Raw genomic sequence first — 24,673 nt, 5'->3', positions numbered from 1 at the left:
AGGCACCACTGGCTCACATGCAGTATGGGGATGCAGCAGATGTGATATGGGGTGACCTCAAAACACACTCAGGGGCTGCCTCTGGCTCCACCGCCAGGCTTGTCTCCACCTGGATATACCTGGACTCTTCCTGCTTCCTGTTGAAACCCTACCTGTTAGCAGCCCACTCACCCTTCCAGGCTGGGGGCCCCTGGGTCAGGTTTGGGTCAGACTTTCACAGAGGTCTGGGGAATGAGGGGAGCTTTGACCACCCGGATGCAAGTTGTCCTCCTGCCCCAGCCTCCCGAGTCACTGGGATTATAGGCGTGAGCCCCTCTACGCTGCATGGCCCCGCTAATTGCAGGCGTGGCGAGGGTATTTGTCTGCGGAGGATCTCGCTCCCTGAGAGGGAAGCCCAGAGACGCGGGGATAGCTGCAGAGAAACTAAGTCGGGGAAGGCAACCAAGATTGGCCGGGTAGCTCTGCAATGGGATCCTGGCATGAAAGGGTTAAGTCTGTCTGAGTTCACCGACCAATGGTGACACGCAGCGCCTTCGCGGTGCCTCCTGATTGGGGGGCACGCATTGTGGGCGGGAAGGAGGAAAGAAGAGGCGTCCCCTGCCCCCAGGGATGCGCTTAAAAGGCGGTGGCGGTGGCGGCAGCGCCTGGCGCCCCAGCTCACCTCGGCCATGAGCAGCGCGGCCGGCCCAGACCCGTCGGAGGCGCCCGAGGAGCGGCGTTTCCTCAGGTCAGCTGGGGAGAGGGACGCTGGAGACGGGCATGGCTCGCATGGGGCGAGGACAGGCCCGTAGGACCAGAGGCAGGGCCACAGCTGGGACGGAATGGGGTCCGGGGACTGGAGATAGGCACAGGGATGGAGGTTCAGCGGCAGATGCGTGACCGCGGTGGGGAGCTGGAGGCAGGGATATGGCCAAGACGGCAGGGGAATCCGAGGCCCACCTGGCATCTTGCTGGAGATACTAAGCTGCGTTGCCGGGGAAACTGCCTCCGGGGACAGCCCCGCCCCTCATGAATGATTCATCAGCAGCGCTGGTCACTCCCCCAGCAAACCCCAACTTGGCCACCTCCACACAGCATCTCTCCCAGGGACCTTAGAGCGGCAGGCTCCACTTCCCCATATGGGAAGAGCTGAGCTTAGCCCAAATGCTACCACCTCCCTTGTCCAGAGGAGGAAACTGAGGCCTGGGGAAGGCAGTCATGGCTAGAGCAGATTTGGAATGCAGAGGCCGTTTGCAGGGACTGGTGAGTTTGGGATCTGGAACTGGTGCGGTGGCTGTGACTCCCACCTCAACCTCCTCAGCCTTTGTGACATGGGACCCCAGGCAAGGCCGTGGACCTCACTGTGAACCAGATTCGCCCAGTGGCTCCTGCCCACTGCCCACCTAGCAGGGCACGTGGCCCATCAGCCAATGTCCAGACTCAGCCTAGGGGACTGTTCTAGGAGCTGGAGCTGTGACCTCACCAGGTGTAGGGGGCCTCAGATGCTAAGTGAGAGGGGTGAGGGGGCTCTAAGGGGTGAGTAGGAGCCAGAACACAGTGGGGAACCTGCCGATGAGGTTGGAGACACAGAAGGGTCTTGTAGGTATGGTGAGGAGTCTGAATGTTCCCAGAGCCCTCGGGAGCCATCAGCAGGTTTGGGACTCGGTACTGGTGTTCAGGTTTTCAAAGCCCCCAAGGCTCGTGTTGAGTTTTGGGAGCAGGAGGCCACTGTGGGTGGCCAGGTGAGCCCCCCTGGTGGTCAGGTGGACAGAGGTATGAGCTGGAGAGAAGCCGGTAGGACTGAGAGCAGGGCAAGTGTGGCATGGGCACCCTGGCCTGAGGTTTCACCTCCCAGAGAGCCCCCTCCTGGAAGCATCTGGGGAGTGGCAGGCCCAGTGCCCTTTGGACCCAGGCCACCTCAGGCCTTCTAGGTCTGACAGGTGAATCCTTGAGCCTTGAAGCTTCTGTTTTTGCTGCCCCCCAATTGGGGGCTGAGATTGGGGAAAGCAAAAGGCACCTTTGAACCCCTTCCCCCAGAATCCCACAACAGCAGAAGGGACCTGCCCTGCCTGCCTCCCTCCTCCACCAGGCTCCATTCTCACGCAGCCCCGGCCTCACCCCACAGCTGCTGCATCCCACCACCAGATTCCTAACCTGGATGACCCTCTGCCCACAGAGCCCCCATTATCACTCTAATGACCAGTTAGGCAGGAAGAGAATGTTCCAAATGGCTGCCAGAGACCAAAGCTTTGGGACAGAAGAGGAATGAATCGCCCTCCCACCCTCCACTGCCTTCCCGCACCCTCCTGCGGGGGCAGCAGTCAGAGCTGTCAAAAGCTGGAGGTGGAAGAATGAGCCATGTTCCCAGCCTGCCAGAATACTCACCACGAATGCAAGTGCACCTTCTCTGTGCTTTCCTGGGAGCTGCACTGCCCTGCCAGGGGGTCTCTGTCTGACTTCACCATGAGCTCCTTTTCCCCACCCGGTCCTTCAATTTCATCCTGTGTCAGCCACAGACAGGCTGGGGTTTGAATTTGGGTCTGTATACTGGGGTGTCCCAGGCAATGTGACTTTCCTGCCCTGAGCCTCCGTCTCCCCATCTGTGTGGACCTCTACACTGTCCTCCTGACCATGTTCCTTAGCCTGGCATTTGAAGCCCCACCTGCTGTGTTCCCTTGATCACTCTGCTTCAGCCTCCCTTCTGCCCCTGGGACATTACCAGGCCCCTCCCCATCCCAGGGCCTTGGCTTTTGTTGTTCCTGTCCCTGGATTACCTCTGACGATGCAACAGGCCTCCTCCAGGAAGCCCTCGCTGACTCCCATCCGATAGCAGTCCTCATTCTCCTGCACTCTGCCCACCCAGCCTTATCATGGTGCAAAATGGGCCAGAGAGCCGTCATCTCCCACTCAAAGAACTGAAGGACAGAACCTCAGGATTCATCCCCCCAAACCTCCACCATCTGTAGGTCTGGCTCTATGTCTTTATTTATGTCCTGCGGCTCTGGAGACAGGAAGGGGGAAAGACCCAGTTTCCCGACCTGCTTCCTGTGTGACCCTAGGCAAGCCACTCAGCTTCTCTGAGTCATTAGTGGTTTCTCCAACTTTTTTAGGTCTGGCTTTCTTCATTACTTATGTTTGTGTTTTTTACTTTAGAGACAAGGTCTTTTTCTGTTGCCCAGGCTAGAGTGCAGTCGCATGATCATAGCTTACTGCAGCCTCGACCTCCCAGATTCAAGTGATCCTCCTGCCTCAGCCTCCCAGGGCACTGGGGCTACAGGTGTGCACCACCACACCCAGCCTAGCCCACCAATCGTGTCGTTCGCTCCAATATTCAGTTTTGCTCTGAGAGGTGGAGAAGGACCCCAGTCACTCAATGAAGTGGATGGCAGAGCTTCACCTCGAACTAAGTGGCCCCATCTCTCTGGCCACAAATCTTTTTTTGAGGGGGGACAGAATCTCACTCCATTGCCCTGTCTGGAGTGCAGTGGCACAAACTGGGCTCATTGCCTCCCGGGTTCAGGCGATTCTCCTGCTTCAGCTTCCCAAGTAGCTGTGATTAGAGGCATGCCCTGCCATGCCCGGCTGATTTTTGTATTTTTCGTAGAGACATGTTGGCCGGGGTGGTCTTGAACTCCCAACAAGTGCTCCACCCGCCTCCTCCTCCCAAAGTGCGGGAATTGCAGGTGTGAGCCACCCCGTCCGGCCTGGCCACAAATAATCTAATGTCACTGCCCCTGAAAAGGGATCACCAAAGGGATTCATAGCCCCAGGCCCCAAGGCCACCCTACTGAGTGTGCCATCAAACTCTGAAACCTTCAAAACCCGTGGCTCCCAGTCCAGCCCTCCCCTTTCAGCATCCTGAAACTTGTTCAGTGGCTCCCACTGGCTGAAATCAGCCCATCACCCGCATCGAAGTCCTTCAGGCTCCATTGCCCTTTCCTGATTCCTTCCACCTTGGGGGCTGGGGACGTCTAGGTCCGGTTCTGTGCCCCATGCTTTGGAGCACTGGAACCAAGGCGCGCCGCCAGTGCATCTTCTGCCACCAGAGGGCGCCCGAGCTTCGGGCTTCGGCTCCCACACCGCGGTCCGCCAGGCCTCCATTCAACCCGCTTGTCGGCCGGGGAAACTGAGGGCATCCCCAGCTCCAGGCTGCAGATGCTATTCGGGGGTACGGTGGGAAGGTGGCTTCGGGATCGGGTTCAGAAGCTTGGTGGAACATTTCTCGCTCCATCTGAGGCTGTCTCTCTGTGTCTCTGAGTGTCCCATCCCACTCTGTCCCCAGCACCGCGGAGGCAGCCGCCCTGGAGAGGGAGCTGCTGGAAGATTATCGCTTTGGGCGGCAGCAGCTCGTGGAGCTGTGCGGTCATGCTAGTGCCGTGGCCGTGACCAAGGTACCTGACTCCCCAACCCTGACCCCAACCAGATGGCCAACCTTCCCGAGGTGCATGCCTCCTGTGACCAGGGTGGTCCAGGCCTCAAGACCTCTTTGCTTGAGCCTACCCCAGCCTGATGGGTAAACTGAAGCCCAGCAAGGAGCATGCCTGGTGCAGGCCAGACGGGGACCTGAGACCGCTGGTATCAGCGAAGGCCAGGGCAGAGACTATTTGCAGGGACCGTGCCGGACCTCGGAAGTGCAGACACCTCCTGCACATGTGACCCGCCTGCTTCTGCCACCTCCTGAGTCTTGGGCACCAGGGACATCCACTCCTGCGGTCTGAGCACCCCCAAACAACCCCATTGCAGTGGGGAAACTGAAGCTCAGAGGTGGCGAGGGGCCTGCTCTAGGTCACAGGGGGTTGGAAGCAGAGCTGCAACCCAAGGGGGGTCTTGTGTGGACCTCGAGGGGCCAGGAGGATGACACAAGGGTGACAGCAGTAATGATACTATGGAGTGCTTCGCTGTGCAGCCAGCTTGCTGGGCCTCAGGTTCCTCGTCTGCAACGAGATAATAAATGGTACTGACCAGTCAGTCCCTAAACACACACGCTTCAGGAAAGAGTCCCATATGGTTAGGGCTCCAGTGTGACTCCCTCCTCAGCCCCCTTGCCTTTCTCCTCCTTTCTCCTCCTGTTCCCTCCTCTCTCCCTCCTCCTCTCCCGTTTCCTTCCCTCCTTCTCCCCTCTGCCCCTTTCTCCCCTCCTTTCTCCCTCCTCTTCCTCTTCCCCCAGGGCCCCTCCTCCCCCTCCCCCTGCTCTCTCTCCTTCCCCTTCCTCTCCCCCTCCCCGTTCTCCCCCTCCTCCCTCCTCCTCATCTTTTTCTTATTGCCACTGTATACTTTTTTTTTTTTTTTGAGACGGAGTTTCGCTCCTGTTGCCCAGGCTGGAGTGCAATGGCGCGATCTCGGCTCACCGCAACCTCCGCCTCCTGGGTTCAGGCAATTCTCCTGCCTCAGCCTCCTGAGTAGCTGGGATTACAGGCATGTGCCACCATGCCCAGCTAATTTTCAGTATTTTTAGTAGAGACGGGGTTTCACCATGTTGACCAGGATGGTCTCGATCTCTTGACCTCGTGAGCCACCCGCCTCGGCCTCCCAAAGTGCTGGGATTACAGGCTTGAGCCACCGCGCCCGGCCGCCACTGTGTACTTTTTAAAAACTCACTGTTTTTCTTCATGTGGACTTAAATGTTTGTATTTCCAAATGAAATAGATCCCGGGTGAGGTGCCCAAAGGAGAAGGAAAGTCAAAACCCCAGAAAGAAACCCAGGTAGTCACTGCTGGCCTGGCGCCCAGTGCCTACCCATCCCATTTGGCACTCAAAGCCCATGGTCTGTCCCGAAGCCCCTCAGTCCCAGTCTTAGGTCATGGGCTCTGGGCCAGCATGGTGGGGGTCGAAGGCGTGTTCATGGCGGGTCAGGACCGCGCTGAGCCCTTGGACCGCGCTGAGCCCTTGGGGAGGAGGCTTGAAAAAGCAGTCATTTGCCTTCTGTGTGGTTGCAGCTTAAAGTACAACCGGGGCTCAGGAGATGCCCAATGTGCCTCTCAGGTAATATCACTGTCATCACATTTGATAAAGGCCAAACTGAGGCTGGGAGAGGAGAAGGGGCTGGGGCCACACATAGTCAGGGCAGGGCCGAGGTCGAAACGCCCACATTAGAGACTCATACATGCCACAGAGACAGCCAGAGACGTGGAGCCCCAGAGACGCAGAGACAGGGAGACTTGATGGGGAGAGACACTGAGTCTCAGAGATACAGAGAGAAAGACAGCCAGCCAGAGACAGCCGGAGAGAGACAGGCCCCAGGGCATTGTGGGTGGGGTTGGGCTCCCCCACTCTGGGGCCTCCGGGAGGGGCTGAGGTCTGGAAACATGGCGGGGGCGGGCCCGCGGTGAGAAAGGTGGAAGAATGTCTGCAGCTCCGGCGGAGAATAAACAAACCGCACTCCAGGAGACGGGCGGTGGCTGGATGCACGTTTTTCCTGCAGACCTGGCAGAGCCCGAGACCGGGATTCTGCATCTCCGATGGGGAAACTGAGGCCCTAAGAGGCCCACCCCCTCATCCAGAACGCCTCTCCTACTGTGCTATCCCGTGGCCCACAGGCCCAAGCCCCATCCGTTGCCCTACTCTGGGCCTCAGTTTCCCCTCGAGCACAGAGTAATCTGGCCCTTGCCTGTGCCTTTGCTGTGCCCCTACCAGGCGTTCCCGTTGCCCGCTCTCTCCCGGAAGCAGAGAACGGTGCTGGTTGTGTGCGGCCCGGAGCAGAATGGGGCGGTGGGGCTCGTCTGTGCCCGGCACCTGCGAGTGTTTGTAAGTAGCGAGGACCCCTTGCACATCCCGAAGTCCCTGCCCCTGCAGAAATCACCTCCTTGTTTTCATAGTGTCCCAGGGGGACGTCAACGAAGGGCCAGGTGATAGAATATGCCCAGTGCTCGTCCCCAGCAGGGTCTGGTGCTAGTGACCAGATCAGGGGAGGCTGGGATGGCTCCCGGCTCTGAACCCCTCTTCCCCCACCCCAGGAGTACGAACCCACCATCTTCTACCCCACGCGCTCGCTGGACCTGCTGCATCGGGACCTGACCACCCAGTGTGAGAAGATGGACATCCCCTTCCTCAGCTACCTGCCCACCGAGGTCAGGGCCAAGTGGCAAGCAAGGGGGACATGGTGGGCGGTGGCCCCCGGCCGCCCTCACCCTGCCTGCCCTCCCCAGGTGCAGCTCATTAACGAAGCCTACGGGCTGGTGGTGGACGCTGTGCTGGGCCCCGGCGTGGAGCCACGTGAGGTCGGGGGCCCCTGCACCCGTGCGCTGGCCACGCTCAAGCTGCTGTCCATCCCCCTCGTGAGCCTGGACATCCCTTCAGGCATGCTGGACAGAGGGGGGCACATCGGGGCCTGGGGGGCTTGGGTGAAGGTCCTTGTGCCCCAGCTCCTTGTGGACCCTGCCTGTCTGAACCTCAGTCCCCCAGCTGGGATGGAGCCACACTCGGCTGAGGTTGAGGGTGACGCCCATCCCTTGGATGGGGAAGATCGAGGCTGCCACCCCAGGTGACCCCAGGTCCCCTCCTTCCCCAACCCCAGTGCCCAACCCACATGCCCTCTGCCCACCCCTGGCCCAGTTGCCTGGGCAGACGTGAGCTCACTCGGCAAAGGCTGCACCCGCCCTGGCCGCCGCCCCACGCCTGTTGGAAACATTAGGCGACGGGCAGATGGAACAAACAGCCGTTGGCCAGCTGGACCCTCCATGGGGGTAGCTGGACTCTGGGGGGTGTCCCCTGGCTCTTGGGATCCCAGGGACATCCCAGCAGGGTGCTGCAGAACAGGGGCACTAAAGGAGGAGGTGTGCTCTCTGATCTGAGGGGGAGGCTGCAGGCTAAGCCTAGGACAGAGAGGGTGGTTAGGAACCTCTAGTCTGAGGATGGTGGCTAGGGTCAGAGAAGGATTAAAGTCTAAGGGAGGATCCAGTGGCTTCTGGTGAGTGGCCCCAGAATCAAGTCAGACATAGGAGAGAAGGCAAGTCTCCTAGACTGAAAGCGGAGACTCATTTGAGAGGTGATGGAGGCTGGGCGGGGCTCATGCCTGTCATCCCAGCACTTTGGGAGGCTGAGGCAGGTGGACCACCTGAGGTCAGTAGTTCCAGACCAACCTGGTCAACATAGTGTGAAACCCAGTCTCTACAAAACACAAAAATTTACTGGGTGTAGTGGCGCATGCCTGTAGTCCCAGCTACTTGGGAGGCTGAGGTGGGTGGATCACCTGAAGTTAGGAGTTTGAGACCAGCCTGACCAATATGGTGAAACCCCATCTCTACTAAAATCATAAAAATTAGCCAGTCATGGCAGCCTGCAACTGTTGTCCCAGCCGCTTGGGAGACTGAGAAAAGAAAATTCCTTGAACCCAGGATGTGGAGGTTGCAGGGAGCTGAGATCATGCCATTGCATTCCAGCCTGGGTGACACAGCGAGACTCTGACACGCACACACGCACACACACATGCACATACACACACACACCCCAAAAGGTAATGTCTAATCTGGGAGTGAGAGTAGGGACCTTTGGTCAGATGGAGGAGTCTCTAGTCAAGTGGGGAAGATGGATGAGGATGGCATGTCCTGTTAGAGGCAAGAACCTCGAGCAAGTCTGATGGCGGAGGCTTGCCTGAGGCTGGAGGCCAGTCCGTAGTCTGAGTAGAGGCTGGAGATCTAGTCATGGGGGAGAGCTGGGATCTGGCTGGAAGATCTGGGAGGAAAGAGGCTACAGCCTCCACCTTAAAAGGTGGAGAGGCTCTAAGCTGATGGGGAGGGAGTTGTGGGGACAGGTGCCAGGTCAGAAGGCAGAGGCCTGGCTCTCGTGGGAAAGGGCAGCAAGTGGAAATGATGTCTGAAGGCAGGCTGGGTCAGATGGAGGAGGGGGATGGAGTAGGATGGGAGCAGAAGAAAAGTCGAGTGTGGAAGCTCTGGTGGGATTGGGAGGGAAACACGTCCAAGGACCGGGAGAGACTTGTCTGAGGGTGGAGGCAGAATTCTCGGGGGAGACAAGTCTGACCAGGACTCACATGCCAGAGAGAAGAGGCTGGGTCTCATGGGGTAGGAGAAGGGGGTGTGTGCAGCAGGACTCTGGTCTGAGGGCAGAGGCTCAGTGTTGGAAGGGAGGGGAGGCCGGACAGGACGGACTCTAGGCTCAAGGCAGGCCACCCTCCCAGGTCCTAATTCCCCCGGATCCTCCTCCCTCAGGCTGGGACGCAGAGACTGGCAGCGACTCAGAGGACGGGCTGAGGCCCGACGTGCTGGTGTCGCTGGCGGCGCCCAAACGCTGCGCTGGCCGCTTCTCCGGGCGCCACCACTTCGTGGCCGGCAGGTTCGTGCCCGACGACGTGCTCCGAAAGTTCGCTCTGCGTCTGCCGGGATACACGGGCACCGACTGCGTCGCGGCACTGTGACCGCCGCCCGCGCCCACGCCGCTGGGACCCGTGCCAATAAACAGCCCTCCCACCACCAGCGCCTCGCCTCCGCCTCCTTTGTGCACCGGCCCGCCGCGGGGTGGACGCACTCGAGGAGGGACTTCCCACGGTCCCTGGGCGGCCCGAGGCGGGGAGGATGGAGAGGGGCTGTGGAGTGGGACTTCCCGCTGGCCTCCTAGAAAACTCGAGCCAGGGCTGGGGGCGGTGGTTCCCGCCTGTAATCCCAGCACTTTGGGGGGGCCGAGGCTGGAAGATCGCTTAAGGCCAGGAGTTTGATACCAGCCTGGGCAAGATTGCGAGACCCCGACTCTACAAATTAAAAAGAAGAAAACTCGAGCCAGAAGAATGGGGGGTTAGATTAGGGGTGGGGCTCCCAGGCAGCTTGGGGTGGCCTAAAGCCGATGGAATCGAAGTTAGATGCGAGGGAGCACTTGTAGCCGCCTAAAGCGTGAAGGTCCGAGCACCTTCAGGCTGGATTCCAAGTGGCACTTCCCGCAGGCAGCTTGGGATGCAGCTTGGAGGACGAAGAGTGGGCTCGGGGAGGGACTGCCAGCTGGCCTCGGGAACCCAGGCCAGCCTGAGGGCGTAGGCACAGCCGGACGCACCGAGGGGGAGCCCCAGAGGGGTTGCTCGAGCGCTCGTCACCCAGGGCCAGGGGGCGTGGTCTGAGTGGGCGTGGCATGGGCGGGGTCTGCGGTCGCTTCCCGCCCCCACCCTCAATCCCAGCGCCCTCCAGACCTGCCGGAGTTGGACCCAAGCGCGCCGCGGAGCCCGGACCCTCCCTCGAACCCTCCGCCCCGGCCATGGCGTCGTTGCTGTCACTCCTGTGTGTCTGTGTCGCCGCCGCGCACCTGGCGGGGGCCCGAGGTGAGACGCCTCCAGCCCCCGCGCCCAGTCCCCGAGGCTCCCGAAGGCCTGGCAGCCGGCCTTGCATGCAGCCGCACCCAGGAAGAGAACCCAGGGACCCACGCACTTCCCCAGGGACTGGGTCCCCTTCACCAGTCGGATCCCCGGGACCACCTGGGGCGGGGAGCGGGCCTCATCCATTTTCTTCCTCGGCTAAGCCGGGAGTGTGGCTAAGAACCTAGGGTTCCTCGCGGGGTTTGGACTCTGAATCACCCAGCCAGGTCTCCCACTCTGGACCGAAGGGGTCGGAACTGGCCCCTCCCACCTAACTCCCACACACCCACTTACTCCAACCTCTGGAGAAAGAAATAAATGCCCATCTCTGGAACACTGGATGGGGCGGGGGACGGGCCCATGCTCAGGAGACTGAGGCCCCGTGAAGAAAGGGGTTTGTCTAACCTCATCACTCTGCAGGGAGTATCTTGGACAGCTCCTATCTTGGAGAAGCCAGTCTAGATTCCAAGGACTTCCGACAGGCAGCTCGGAACTCTAGTACAGGAATGGAAGGTAGACTAAGGGAGGGATTTCCAGTGGGCCAAGTGGATGAGGGGGAGCCCAGCCTGAGGGCAGAGGCAGAGCCGGCTAAACTTGATTAAACTCATGGCAGCTGAACACAGAGGGACAGAGCCTCCGGCCCAGGGGAACTGGCTGGTACTCGGACTTCCCCAGCCCAGGGGTTGGGGCTCGGTCAGAGAGGGGGATTTGGCTTTGGGAGCCTGGTGGTTGTAGTGGACAGTGCGCTGTAGGGAGTGTGCGGCAGCCCCTGGGGCTACAGGTGGATTGTGGCCTTTCAGAGACTCAGTTTTCCCTCCTGTTAAAATCGGGATGATCGGCCAGCCGGGGGGGGGGGGGCTCACGCCTGTAATCCCAAAACTTTGAGAGGCTGAGGCGGGTGGATGACCTGAGTTCAGGAGTTCGAGACCAGCCTGGCCAACATGGTGAAACTCCGTCTCTACTAAAAATACAAAAATTAGGCCGGGCGCGGTGGCTCAAGCCTGTAATCCCAGCACTTTGGGAGGCCGAGGCGGGTGGATCACGAGGTCAAGAGATCGAGACCGTCCTGGTCAACATGGTGAAACCCCGCCTCTACTAAAATACAAAAAATTAGCTGGGCATGGTGGCACGTGCCTGTAATCCCAGCTACTCAGGAGGCTGAGGCGGGAGAATTGCCTGAACCCAGGAGGCGGAGGTTGCGGTGAGCCGAGATCGCGCCATTGCACTCCAGCCTGGGTAACAAGAGCGAAACTCCGTCTCAAAAACAAACAAAAAAAAAAATACAAAAATACAAAAATTAGCCGGGCTTGAAGGCGCGTGCCTGTAATCCCAGCTAGCCCGGAGGCTGAGGCAGGAGAATCGCTTGAACCCGGGAGGCAGAGGCTGCAGTCAGCCGAGATGGTACCACTGCACTCCAGCCTGTGCGAGAGGGAGATTGTGTCTCAAAATAATAATAATAATAATAATAATAATAATAATAATAATAAAGGGGGAAGGATGATCATGGCTGCACCTTGCCTTAAGGGAGGCTCCCAGCAGTCCCTGACCAGCGTGCTTCCTTCTCCCCACTTCTCACCCACAGACACCACTTCAACCGAGGAACCCACAGCGATTGCATTGGGCCTGGAAAGAACGTCCGTGCACCCTGGGCAGCCCTCACCGGCCCTGGAGGACTGGGAAGGTGAGTCAGCCTGCCTGGAGTCCCCTCTCTGCTGCGGGTTTGTTGCGGGGACTTGGGCTGCTGGGTCGTGTGAGGAGGGGGCGCACACTGGGCGAAGGCCCCGGGGCCGTCCTGGTCCCCGGACAAGACAGCCTTTAGAGATGATGCTCCAAGTTCAAGGTCTAAGTGAGGGGCCGGTCAGACAGCGGCAAGATCTCAGTGCGCAGGGATGGACCAGGCCAGGCCCTGGGCGGCAGAACTGCGGGCGTGAGGAGCCCAACCTGCCCTGCACCTGATTCAGGCCGCTGGCTCGGGTCGTGGGTATGCTCGGCTAGCCCATGACCACGCGGGGAGGGGGTTGAGACCGCAGGTAAGGCCTTTGCACGCACGGATGGGGGCCTACAGGCCGCCGCCTCGGTCCCAGCGCATGCGGTGCCCGCAGAGGCCAGCGAGTGGACATCCTGGTTCAACGTGGACCACCCCGGAGGCGACGGCGACTTCGAAAGCCTAGCGGCCATCCGCTTCTACTACGGACCAGCGCGCGTGTGCCCGCGACCGCTGGCTCTGGAAGCGCGCACCACGGACTGGGCCCTGCCCTCCGCCGTCGGCGAGCGCGTGCACTTGAACCCCACGCGCGGCTTCTGGTGCCTCAACCGCGAGCAACCGCGTGGCCGCCGCTGCTCCAACTACCACGTGCGCTTCCGATGCCCACTAGGTGAGGGCGGGGCTGGATGGTCGGGGGCGGGGCTTGGAACCGGCGATGCTGGCAACCGCCCGGGAGGGTCGTGGGTAGGGCTGGGAGGGGCAGGACCATGTGGATGTGGGCGTGGTTAGGAAGAGCCTGCGGGACCCCTAGGCGTAGGGCCATGCGAGGCGGCGGGGCCACGGGGGCGGGGCTTTTGAGGAGAGGTGCCGGGAACAGCGTGGTGCCCAGGTGCACCGCCAGGAGACCTGGCGGGTGAGGACCCATGTCTGGTTCCCTGGAAAGCATCTCCTCGTTTGCGCATCTGTGGCTTGTAAGAGCTCCGTTCTGTGGCGTGTCTTGAGCCCAGATGTGTGCAGGATGCAGGGAGAAGAGCAGGACTGACCCCCAGGACCTTATGCGGGGGTGGAGAAGTGGGGCAGTACCTGAACTATGTCTTCGACAGGTGCGCTTAGGAGAGCATGGGTGGGGGCAATGGCAGGTCTGCCCTCTGGAGTGTCCGCCCTAGGATGCACGTACGTGAGGAGGTTAGGGAACAAGGACCCTTCAGTCCCAGGTTACCCGGAGGCGCGTTTCCTGGGGAGGGCGGCCGCCTGATCTCCCTCCCTACCTTCTGCAGAGGCCGCGTGGGGCGCGTGGGGCCCTTGGGGTCCCTGCTCGGGGAGTTGCGGGCCAGGGCGTCGCTTGCGCCGCCGCCACTGCCCAAGCCCCGCTGGGGATGCGTGTCCCGGACGTCCTCTGGAGGCGCAGAAGTGCGTGCGGCCTCGGTGCCCAGGTAGGAAGAGGCGGGGTCTGAGGGTAGGGGCCCTGCACAGAGGAGAGGGGAGGTTAGGAACCGAGTCTAGCGGAGAGGGTGAAGTTAGAGGAGGGACCTGGGTGTAGAGAGGCGGTGCCTCTTGTGAGCGATGCCTAGAGGGGAGGAGCTAGTTGGGGGCGGGGCTCTGAGGGGCGGGGCTTGGCACGGGGGCGGAGCCTGGAGGACCCAAACTCTGCAGCTAGGCCTTCCTTCCCACCTGGTTCCAAGGAGCACTGGTGACTATGCACATCTGGACAGGTGGACACCAGGGGCCTCGTGTGCAGGCAGACATGGGCAGATCGGAAGGGGTGCTTCCCCTGTGTGCATGCCAGAATGTACGGATGTCTCCGTGGGGGAACAGAAGTCAGTTGTTGATGCACTCATGGTGCACACATGCGTGGAGTTTGCAGCCCCCCCCTTCCGTCCCCCACGCCCACACAGACACGGACTCACAGCCTGGCAAACACGATGCCTAGGCCCTCCCAGGGCCAGACACCGAGCAAGCCAGGAGGAGACTGGAAATTCCGCTAGCTCCTGGGCTCCACAAACATGGCCTGGAGGCTGCTCCGGGGAGCCTGTCACAGGGTGGGGGCACATGGTGGCCAATGGGGCGTTGGGGTCCCCACCCCATCGCGCCTGGCTCTGCTCTCCCGGCGCCTGTGCCCTGAAGTTTCCAGTGGAATTTTCCATTTTATAAAGAAACCGCGAGATTGGGAAGGGGAGCAGTTGTTCTCAGCCCAAGATCCAGCCCCTCGCTGGGCCCCAAGCCCCTGTCTACATTTTCTGCTGAAAAGGGCAGTGCTGTATAATTTGAGACTCACCTCTCCTGTCCCCTCCTTTAGGACTTCCATACATCTCTGGACCCCACCCAGTTCATACTCCCTGGCCCAGCTCTTACCACTCAGCCCATCTCCCCCTTATACTAGGGACCACTTCAAGCAGGGCCATGCTGAGGCCTCTGAGAGACACCTTATGGCGGGGCACGGGGTTGGGGGTGGGGAGGGGACTCCAGGTATGTTTGTTGAGTGGCTGAGTGGAAACCCCTCTTCAGGAGGGAGCCTGGAGGTGCCTCTGCTCTGCTGCCTCTCCATATCCCCCCAGGGTGCAGCCTTGACACCTGTGAGTGCCCAGACCATATCCTCCTGGGCTCAGTGGTCACTCCATCTGGACAACCACTGCCAGGAGCCAGAGTCTCCCTGCGAGACCAGCCTGGCACCGTGGCCATCAGCGATGCTCAAGGAACCTTCCAGGTGCCTGGTGTCTGTGCCGACAGCCTTGCCAATGTCAGGGCCCAGATGGATGGCTTCTCTGCAGGTGTGGTCCAGGCCCAGGCCAATGGATCCATCTCTGTGGTCACCATCATCCTTGATAAGTTGGGTAAGTGCTCTTGCAACTTAGGGCACGAGGGGGCTGAGGATCTGGGGAGGAAGTTCTAGCACTCAAAGTCAAGGGAGGAATAAATAAGATGTGACACACTCGGCTGGGCGCAGTGGCTCATGCCTGTAATTCCAGCACTTTGGGAGGCCAAGGTGGGTGGATCAAAAGGTCAGGAGTTCGAGACCAGCCTGACCAACATGGTGAAACCCTGTCTTTACTTAAAAAATGAAACACACACACACACACTCATCCGCAAAGGTGCAGGGTGAGTCAGGGCATTTCTGGGGGAAAGGAGAGGATGGGAACCTTGCTCCTGGGAAGGGTCCGTGGGAGAAGCTCTGATCTTTGCCACCTTTGACTCCAGAGAAGCCGTACCTGGTGAAGCACCCTGAGTCCCGAGTGCGAGAGGCTGGCCAGAATGTGACCTTCTGCTGCAAAGCCTCTGGGACCCCTATACCCAAGAAATACTCCTGGTGAGCACTCACCCCGGGGTCAGGGGCATCTTCTCCAGCTTTGGCGTAGGATTCAATTTCATGTCGTTATGTGGTTCCTAGAGGACAGTCTCGAAGCAGATTCCAGCCTCAGTTTCCCATCTGGAGAGTGGGGAAAGCTTTACTGGGGAATGAATCGGGTGGGAGAGGGCCGACCAAGGAGGCTGAGCAGTCCTGCTGGAGAGGAGGCTGACTTTGGCGAAGCCTCTCTGTAGCTCCTGGCCTGCAGAGTGGGGGCTGACGCAGCCCCTCCCCTAAGTCATATGGTGTCGCCCACCCACCACCCAGGTTCCACAATGGGACCCTGCTGGACAGGCGAGCACATGGGTACCGGGCCAACCTGGAGCTCCGAGGGCTGCGCCCAGACCAGGCTGGCATCTACCACTGCAAGGCATGGAACGAGGCAGGTGCCGTGCGCTCTGGCACCGCGTGGCTCACTGTACTTGGTGAGTGTCCTTGGCCCCATTCCTAAGCAAAGCCTTCACTCCAAATGGAGCCCTGACTGTAGCTAAGCTTAACCCCAAATGAGCCCCCACTTCAGACTGCTCCAATCCTAAGCCTCCGCTGAGCCCCCATACCATTCTGAGCACCAACCTTCAGTCCTTTCCCTGGGCAGAACCCTGTCGCTTAGGCTGAGTCCTTGACCTCAGACGGTGCCCCTAGCCTTGGCTTCCATGAAGTCCTCCTCCCTGCCCTGACCTGCGTGTTTTCTCTGTCCCCAGCTCCCGGCCAACCAGCCTGTGACCCCCGGCCCCGAGAGCACCTGATCAAGCTCCCTGAGGACTGTGGTCAGCCAGGCAGTGGCCCTGCCTACCTGGATGTGGGCCTCTGCCCTGACACTCGCTGCCCCAGCCTGACAGGCTCTGGCCCCCGCTGCGGGGACACAGGCTCCCGCTGCTGCTCTGTGCGCCGCCTGGAGAGAAGGGAGATCCACTGCTCTGGCTACATCCTTCCGGTGAAGGTGGTGGCCGAGTGTGGCTGCCAAAAGTGTCTGCCCCCCCGGGGGCTGGTCCGGGGCCGTGTTGTGGCTGCCGACTCTGGGGAACCGCTGCGCTTCGCCAGGATTCTGCTGGGCCAGGAGCCCATCGGCTTCACCGCCTACCAGGGCGACTTCACCCTAGAAGTGCCCCCCTCCACCCAGCGGCTGGTGGTGACTTTTGTGGATCCCAGCGGTGAGTTCATGGACGCTGTCCGGATCTTGCCTTTTGACCCTCGAGGTGCTGGCGTGTACCATGAGGTCAAGGCCATGCGGAAGAAAGCCCCGGTCGTCTTAGATGCCAGCCAGAGCAACACGATCCCCCTGGGCGAGCTGGAAGATGAGGCGCCCCTGGGCGAGCTGGTCCTGCCTTCCGGGGCCTTCCGCAGAGCCGACGGCAAACCCTACGCGGGGCCCGTGGAGGCTCGGGTGACGTTCGTGGACCCCCGAGACCTCACCTCCGCCGCGGCCGCCCCCAGTGACCTGCGCTTCGTGGACAGCGACGGCGAGCTGGCTCCGCTGCGCACCTACGGCATGTTCTCCGTGGATCTCCGCGCGCCCGGCTCCGCGGAGCAGCTGCAGGCGGGGCCGGTGGCCGTGCGAGTGGCCGCCGGCCAGATCCACATGCCCGGCCATGCGGAGGCCCTCAAACTGTGGTCGCTGAACCCCGAGACCGGTTTGTGGGAGGAGGAGAGCGGCTTCCGGCGCGAGGGGTCCTCGGGCCGCCGGGTGCGCCGGGAGGAGCGAGTCTTCCTGGTCGGCAACGTGGAGATCCGGGAGCGGCGCCTGTTCAACCTGGACGTGCCCGAGCGCCGCCGCTGCTTCGTGAAGGTGCGCGCCTACGCCAACGACAAGTTCTCCCCCAGCGAGCAGGTGGAGGGCGTGGTGGTCACGCTGGTCAACCTGGAGCCCGCCCCCGGCTTTGCCGCCAACCCCCGCGCCTGGGGCCGCTTCGACAGCGCAGTCACCGGCCCCAACGGCGCCTGCCTCCCCGCCTTCTGCGACCCCGACCGGCCCGACGCCTACACCGCCCTGGTCACCGCCACCCTGGGCGGTGAGGAGCTGGAGCCCGCCCCTTCCCTGCCCCGCCCGCTCCCGGCCACCGTGGGCGTCACCCAGCCCTACCTGGACAGGCTGGGGTACCGGCGCACGGACCACGACGACCCCGCCTTCAAGCGCAACGGCTTCCGCATCAACCTCGCCAAGCCCAGGCCGGGCGACCCCGCCGAGGCCAATGGGCCTGTGTACCCGTGGCGCAGCCTGCGGGAATGCCAGGGGGCCCCGGTGACCGCCAGCCACTTCCGCTTCGCCAGGGTGGAGGCGGACAAGTACGAGTACAACGTGGTCCCCTTCCGCGAGGGCACGCCCGCCTCCTGGACTGGCGATCTCCTGTCCTGGTGGCCCAATCCGCAGGAGTTCCGGGCCTGCTTCCTCAAGGTGAAGATCCAGGGCCCCCAGGAGTACATGGTCCGCTCCCACAACGCGGGGGGCAGCCACCCGCGCACCCGGGGCCAGCTCTACGGGCTTCGGGATGCCCGGAGCGTGCGAGACCCTGAGCGTCCGGGCACCTCGGCGGCCTGCGTGGAGTTCAAGTGCAGCGGGATGCTGTTTGACCAGCGGCAGGTGGACAGGACGCTGGTGACCATCATGCCCCAGGGCAGCTGCCGGCGTGTGGCCATCAACGGGCTCCTTCGGGATTACCTGGCCCGGCACCCCCCGCCGGTGCCCGCGGAGGACCCCGCTGCCTTCTCCATGCTGGCCCCGCTAGACCCTCTGGGCCACAACTACGGCGTCTACACCGTCACTGACCAGAGCCCACGGCTGGCCAAAGAGATCGCCATTGGCCGCTGCTTCGACGGTTCCTCCGACGGCTTCTCCAGGGAGATGAAGGCTGACGCCGGCACAGCTGTCACCTTCCAGTGCCGGGAGCCACCGGCCGGACGACCCAGCCTCTTCCAGAGGCTGCTGGAGTCCCCGGCGACAGCACTTGGTGACATCCGCAGGGAGATGAGTGAGGTGGCGCAGGCACAGGCCCGGGCTTCGGGTCCCCTCCGCACCCGCCGGGGCAGGGTCCAGCAGTGACCTGGGCCCGGGGCCTCGCTTTCCTGCCTCCCTCTGGACGCCACTGTCCCCAGGAAGTTTTGCCCCTCCTTCTTCTCCAGACAGCACCCTCCCCAGGTGTCTGGCCCCCCTTCCTCCTCCCCTGCCCAGAACTCAGTCAGACAAGAACCCGGAGCATTCGATGGTAGAAACACCAGGGAGGTGATTGTTGCTGCATGGCATGGAACGGAGTTTGCTGTGACCCTGGGGTCAGCACCCTGGGGACCACGTTCAACCCCAGCCTGGAGGGACCCGCTCCCGGCTCAGAAGCCGTCTCTGACTTCTCGTGCGTATTTTGACCCTGACTTCAATCTTCTACCTTTGGGAGTTCTGACATTCCTCACAAAGCCCCCTCTGCCTGCTTGGACTGAGTGCTAGACCAGGTCCTCTGCCCCAAGCTTTGTTTTTGGGGTTATTTATTGAAACAAAGCGTGGGGAGCTGGTTGTGGGTGTGAGTTGGGGTGCAGGGTCCAGTGAAAAGGAGGAAGGGGCTTCTTGGGGTTCCCATGTGGGGGAGGCTCTGGGGCTGAGGGGAACAATTCTCTCGTGTTTGGTGCTTAGAGACCTGCCCGGGGGGTTGGGGTGGATGTTCCCTCCCTCGGGGGCTCAATTAAAAATGCTTTATTTCCAGCGCTTGGTGTCAGGCTCCCGGGAGGAAGGGTGGAGGCTGGGACTGCCCGGCCTAGATGCACCTTTGCAGGCAGAGACACGCGGAGGCACACGCGGGCACCGGGGCAAGAAGCCTGGGCGGCCGTGACCGCTGAGCACAGTAGCAGTCACTGCCCCGGCCTGGCCTCCTCAGCTGTGCCTGGCCGTGTGCCCCGGGGCTACAGCGGGTGGGGCCAGGCCCTGGCAGGGGAGCCTCCGGGACAGGCGACAGCTAGCCAGGCTGCCCTGGACCCTCCTCAGCCAAGTCCACAGCAGCCCCGCCCCAGGCCCCACCCACCTGAGCCCAGGCCACACCTCGGTCGTGACGAGGCTGCCCCAGGCCAGGGCTCTCTGACCTTGCCAGGACCCTCGGTCCGGAGGTGGCAGAATCATGGCTAGCTGGCGGTCAGTGTGCACGTGTGTCCTCCAGGCGCCCCATGGGGCCGGCGCTCATCTGACCACACCCGCACTATCCAGACAGAAAAACTGAAGTCCTGGGATCTGGCGTGAATCCCAGCAGCCTTGGGGCCCCCCTCTAGCTCTAGGTGTGTGATTTCCCAGGGCCTGAGGATGAAGGCATCACTAGGGCAAGGCTGGAGGGGCCTCCAGGGCACCTGGGCTGGGAGACATACCCCAGGGAGTGAGGGTGTGGATCGTCCCTTAGCTTAGGGTGCAACCACCCATCCACCTCCTCTTCAATCTCCCACCCATCCACTGGCCCCCTCCCCAGATACTCTATCCCGTCGCCCACCCATCCAGCGTTTAGAGGCATCAGCTCTGCGCCGGCAACCACAGGCTCACAGGTGCGGACCCAAACACACCCTGGGGCCAGAGCTCCACCCACAAGGTCCCTGGCTCTTGCCCATCGGCCATGCCCCTTTGTTGGCTGAGGTCTTGGCAACTCTGAACCTCCGCAGCTCTCACCCCTTCACTCAGGGAAACACTTGCGGACCTGGAGGCAGGGGGAGAAGCTCAGCATGCGAGGCATCACCCCGGTCTCAGAAGGTGGGTCCCAGGGCTCTGCTGGAGTTTGGGTTTGGGCAGCTCCAGACATCGGCACCCCAGCCTTGCCCTCGATAGGCTGTGATAGGCAAGAGAGGGGAGGTGCTTCCAGGTCCCTGAGGGAGCTGGTCGTGGTTGGGGGGAACACCCATTTATCCAGAACGTCCTGCCTCTACACCTCCAGCTGACGGACAGGCTCAGAGGTGCAGGCCCCCCGCCAACCCAAGACAAGCTAGGTTCCAGGCCTGCCTGCCCCAGAGCCCTTGCTCAGGGCTGCCTGGTGGGGTCCTGGGGAGGAACGGGAATGGGGGCGCTCCCATTTGCAGAGGGCAAAGCTGGTTGCAGCTTCCAGCAGGAGGATGATGAAGTGTCTGCCTCCACGGCCAAATACCTTTCAGTGAGAAAGTGTTGGGGCCTCCGACGCTGCCAGACCAGGGCGGCCAGCCAGGCGTGGGGCAGGCAGCTGGCCCAGCCCTGTCCCCTTCCCTACGGTGGGGCAGGGGTGGTGGGCATCGTCCTGAAGACCCCTCCCCAGTCACCATGGCTGGGCTAGGAAGGGCATTTCAGGAGCAAAAGCTGGGCACTGCACGGAGGCCAGAGGCCAGCTGCCCCCACCCCTGCTGATAACTTTGCCAGAGGGCAGTGTTTGACCACAATTTCCAGAGGAAACTGAGGCTCCAATAGAAGGAAGCCATCACCCTGAGTCAACGGCCATGTGCCTCTTGACCCTGCCTGTCACCCCCATGGCAGCCCTCAAGCCAGGAATCCCACCCCCTCCTTCTTGGAACCCGGGCTACCGTCTGCTTCCTGGTAAATCCATTGTCTACCCCCCCGCAACCAAACTGGGGCTGCCAGACCACACCCCTTCAGGCTGGGGGAAGTGGGGGGTGCAGGAGACCCCCCCAGAGACCCCCAGCTGCAGCCACCCTGGGTCAGCTCAGGGCACAAAGAGGCCTTTGGTCCCGCCCACGGCATTTTAGACTTTTATAATTTTAGAACCAGGGGTTCTTAAAATTCCTAGCACCATGATGGGGAAAAAATCTTGGAACAGTAAAATGTTTAAAACAAGAGTCTTAAAACCACAGAATCCAAGAGGAGGGGATAAAAATGAACACACATGGAGCGTTGACTGAATGGAAGCCTCTGAGCCAGCCCCGGCAAAGCCTAACTCACGTCAAGGGCATTTAGTGTCTATCTATTGCCTGGGGATCCCCAAAAGATGTTTTTAGAGAGGATGATTTTTATCCCTATTTCACAGCTGAAGGAATCTTCTCAGGGTCACACAGCAAATGAGGACATTGTGGACTCGGGGAAGGGCAATGTTTCCTGGAGAAGGGAACCTAAGAACTGGGTCTTTTTTTTTTTTTTTTTTTTTTTTTTTTGAGACGGCGTTTCGCTCTTGTTACCCCAGGCTGGAGTGCAGTGGCGCGATCTCGGCTCACCGCAACCTCCGCCTCCTGGGTTCAGGCAATTCTCCTGCCTCAGCCTCCTGAGTAGCTGGGATTATAGGCACGTGCCACCATGCCCAGCTGATTTTTTGTATTTTTAGTAGAGACGGGGTTTCACCATGTTGACCAGGATGGTCTCGATCTCTTGACCTCGTGATCTACCCGCCTTGGCCTCCCAAAGTGCTGGGATTACAGGCTTGAGCCACCGTGCCCGACCCAACACTGGGTCTTAAAGGATGTGTAGGAGTTTGCCAGGTGGCCAAGGTAGGAAGGGCATTCCAGGAAGCTGGAAAGGTGTATGTGAAGGCTGGAGGAGGGAGACCCACAGAGGGCAGCAGCAGAACGGAGACGCAAAGTCGGGGAGTGAGCAGGGCCTTGAATGCCGAGTGAGCAGCCTGAGTTCTCTGGTGGGCAATAGGGAGCTATGGGAGGTGCTGGAGCAAGAGAGGGTTACACAATATCTTGTGACAAAGACTCTTCTGGAGCTGGTGCAGGACTCGGCTTCTTAAAACGTGCTTCTTTCATGGAACTGGGGTCTGCTCCCTCCCACTTGGAGGCCCCTCCAGGGTCCAAACCCTGCAGCCCAGCACCCTCTCCTGGCCAGCCGCCTGCCGTCCTGGCTGAACATCCCTGGCTCCTCCATCGGGGCCTCGTGGACCTGGCGCGGCCACCCACCACTTCCCCGGCCCCGTCTGTCTCTCTCATCAGCCCTTGGAGTTGGATCTGACCCAGCCTCAGACCCCAAAGACTGGAGCCAGCCTGGCGGGGAGACCTGGCGTTGGTCAGGTGGGGGAAACGCTTGTGTTTAATGGCGGAAACAAAGGCAGGGCGCCACAGGGCGAGAGCAGACCAGGTGAATGCCATGTCCCGGTGCCTCAGCCCTCCCAGGGCGGGAGCTGAGGCCAGAATCCTGGGCCCAGGGTGGAGAGGGTCTGGGCAGGTAGGAGGGAGGAGACCCCAGCCAGCAGGGAATTAGCAGACCCTGCAGTTTGGAGGTGAACGCAGGGAAACATATGGTCCCCTAGGCAGGGCGAGTGTGTCACACGGAACCAGACACCCTGTCATCAGTCTCGAGGTCACACTGCCCTCTTCACACCCGATCCTTTCCCCTGTAGTCAGGAGCATGACTCCTTCCTTCCCATCCTTCCTAGCCATCTTCTTGTCACCTGATTGGTGACACTGTCACCCTCAGGACAGCCGCATAGGCGGCTGCACTTGAAAAGATCACAAGGCTGGACACGCCAGACCCTCGGGGCACGCTGCACGCTGTCGCCCCTTGTCACAGCTGCACAGGCAGGCAGATGCTCCCTCAACACAGAGAAAGGCCCGTCCTTCAGGCTCAGGCAGCGGTGCCTGAGGCCATGTGCACCTGTGCATACCTGTGCACACCTGTGTGCACCTGTGCCCAGCGTCCCCTTGACCCACCCATCATCACCCCACACATCGGGACACACTTGACCCCCAGACTCCCCGCCGGCCTGAATCAGGGCCAATCTCAATCCCCCCATGACCCTTCACAGTTCAGCCCCGCCAGGCACAGGGGCCCGCGGAGCACAGGCAGCACCGCCCACTCTCTCGGGGCCCTGGGGAGTGAGTCGGCCCTAGGGCTGGGGACTGGCAGGAAGCCTCAAGGTCTCAGCCGCTTTTCCAGGGAAGTCCTGAATCCCTTCCTGCTGACTCAGCCCTGGGGGCTGGCTAGGCCAGGCGCTGCCAAACCTCAGGTATGTCCTTGAAGCCTGCCTGGCGGGGCCTCTGAGGCGGGGGCGGGGCTCCCACTCGGGACTCAGCCTTTCCCCGGGCCCCGGCCTCCCCCCTTGCCCCAGATGGAGCTGGCACTTTAACTGTGGCGCTCAGGGCATGGGGCCAGCATGGTGGAGCCTGAGGCTGGATTGCTCCCACCCCAGTCCCTCCGATTGAGGGTTAGTGGAGGAATAAGCTCCCAGCTGAGCCAGAGTATCCCAGACTGACTGCAGCCTCACAAAGACGACACTGTCTGGTGGGATGTGGCCTGGCCGCCCGTCCTGGGGCCTGGCACAGGGACCCATGCACACACAGTGGGTACACACATGCACCATTGCGGATGTGCATCAGGGAGAAACTCGCCCCAGGACTGGCCCCCACAGAACCCCAGTCAGGAGAGGGAGGCGGCACTGACCACAGGTACCCCAGCCTGCAGGGTCAAGGCTGGCCCAGCCTGAAGGCTAGGGGCTGCAAAAACTCAAAGGAGGACCCAGGGAAGGCTTTCTGGAAGAGAGAGCATTTTGACTTGGGCTTTGAAGGGTGAGTAGGAGTTTGCCAAAGCGAACTCAGATGTCCAGAAGTCTCGAATGCTGGTTTTGGAGTTTACCTTTTGTCTGTGAGGATGTTGAGTAGGGGAGGGAGACAGACAAACTTCACTTCACTACCTCCTTTTCAGGACCAAGGCGCTGCCCTCAGGGAGCTTCCAGTCAGATGGGGGAGGCAACACCAACTCAACTAGGAGAAATAAAAGATTCCTCAGCTTTGTGAAACATCTGTCAGGTGTTGGGTTCGATCCTGTCAACGCATAGGGCAAATTCTATTATGATTCCCATTTTACAGCTGAGAAAACTGAGGCTGAGAAGGGGACAGACCTTGCTCAGAGGCCCACAGCAGGGCAGAGCTGTTCACCCGCAGCCCTGGTCGATGACCTGCAATTGTGGCTGCCAACCTGGTCTCAGGCTGACTCGAAAGTTTGTTTGCCGGCCAGAACGGTGCAGCTCAAAGAAGTCTGTGTTGGCAGAAGTTGCATTTTTGCACCTGGAGTCCTGGCCAGGCCGGGAGGCCCCTCCTCCCGGGACACACAAGATCCCTCTGGGACTTTTCAGTGAGATCGTCCCCTGTTCCTTATTTTCCGGCTGCTGAGTGACTTTCAAGGGGTAGGGGCTTCTGGGCAGAGGGATGGCGGAGTGAGGCCCTGGGGGTGCTTCGCCAGGCCTTCTGGGAGGCCTGGGTCCCCGGCCCCGCCTGCCATCTGGCCCAGCTGAACACAAACACTCGGACATGGCCGACCCAACGGAATCTGGGTTGTGGTCGGGCCGCGGCTGAAGAAGCCCATGGAAAAACACGCGGTCCACGGGGCCAGGCCCAGCTTACGTTTCACCAGGCAGGAGTGGCCTGCTCGGCGCCCAGAGCCGAGGAATGTCCGTTCTCTAACCCTTTGGAAGTTTTCTGACAGGGAATC

General features: G+C 61.0%; 2 protein-coding genes across 2 annotated transcripts; both read left to right on the top strand.

Moving 5' to 3' along the window:
- The first annotated feature begins 55 nt into the window (after window positions 1-55).
- On the top strand, window positions 56-9,404 carry YJEFN3 (YjeF N-terminal domain containing 3). The gene is made up of 6 exons (XM_003942311.4): window positions 56-727; window positions 4,262-4,370; window positions 6,613-6,723; window positions 6,933-7,046; window positions 7,125-7,275; window positions 9,144-9,404. Exons 1-6 carry the CDS (start codon window positions 669-671, stop codon window positions 9,347-9,349), a joined length of 750 nt encoding a protein of 249 aa, XP_003942360.2. The 5' UTR covers window positions 56-668; the 3' UTR covers window positions 9,350-9,404.
- A 674-nt stretch (window positions 9,405-10,078) lies between these two features.
- Window positions 10,079-18,840, top strand: CILP2 (cartilage intermediate layer protein 2). The gene is made up of 8 exons (XM_003942315.4): window positions 10,079-10,237; window positions 11,853-11,951; window positions 12,373-12,645; window positions 13,253-13,408; window positions 14,531-14,806; window positions 15,171-15,279; window positions 15,586-15,743; window positions 16,020-18,840. The coding sequence occupies exons 1-8, from the start codon at window positions 10,174-10,176 to the stop codon at window positions 18,353-18,355; spliced, it is 3,471 nt and encodes a 1,156-aa protein (XP_003942364.2). The 5' UTR covers window positions 10,079-10,173; the 3' UTR covers window positions 18,356-18,840.
- The last annotated feature ends 5,833 nt before the right edge of the window (window positions 18,841-24,673 follow it).

This window comes from Saimiri boliviensis, chromosome 14 (assembly GCF_048565385.1).
Source record: "Saimiri boliviensis isolate mSaiBol1 chromosome 14, mSaiBol1.pri, whole genome shotgun sequence".
NCBI classification, from domain to species: Eukaryota; Metazoa; Chordata; class Mammalia; order Primates; family Cebidae; genus Saimiri; species Saimiri boliviensis.
This window is presented reverse-complemented; position numbering and strand designations above follow the sequence as displayed.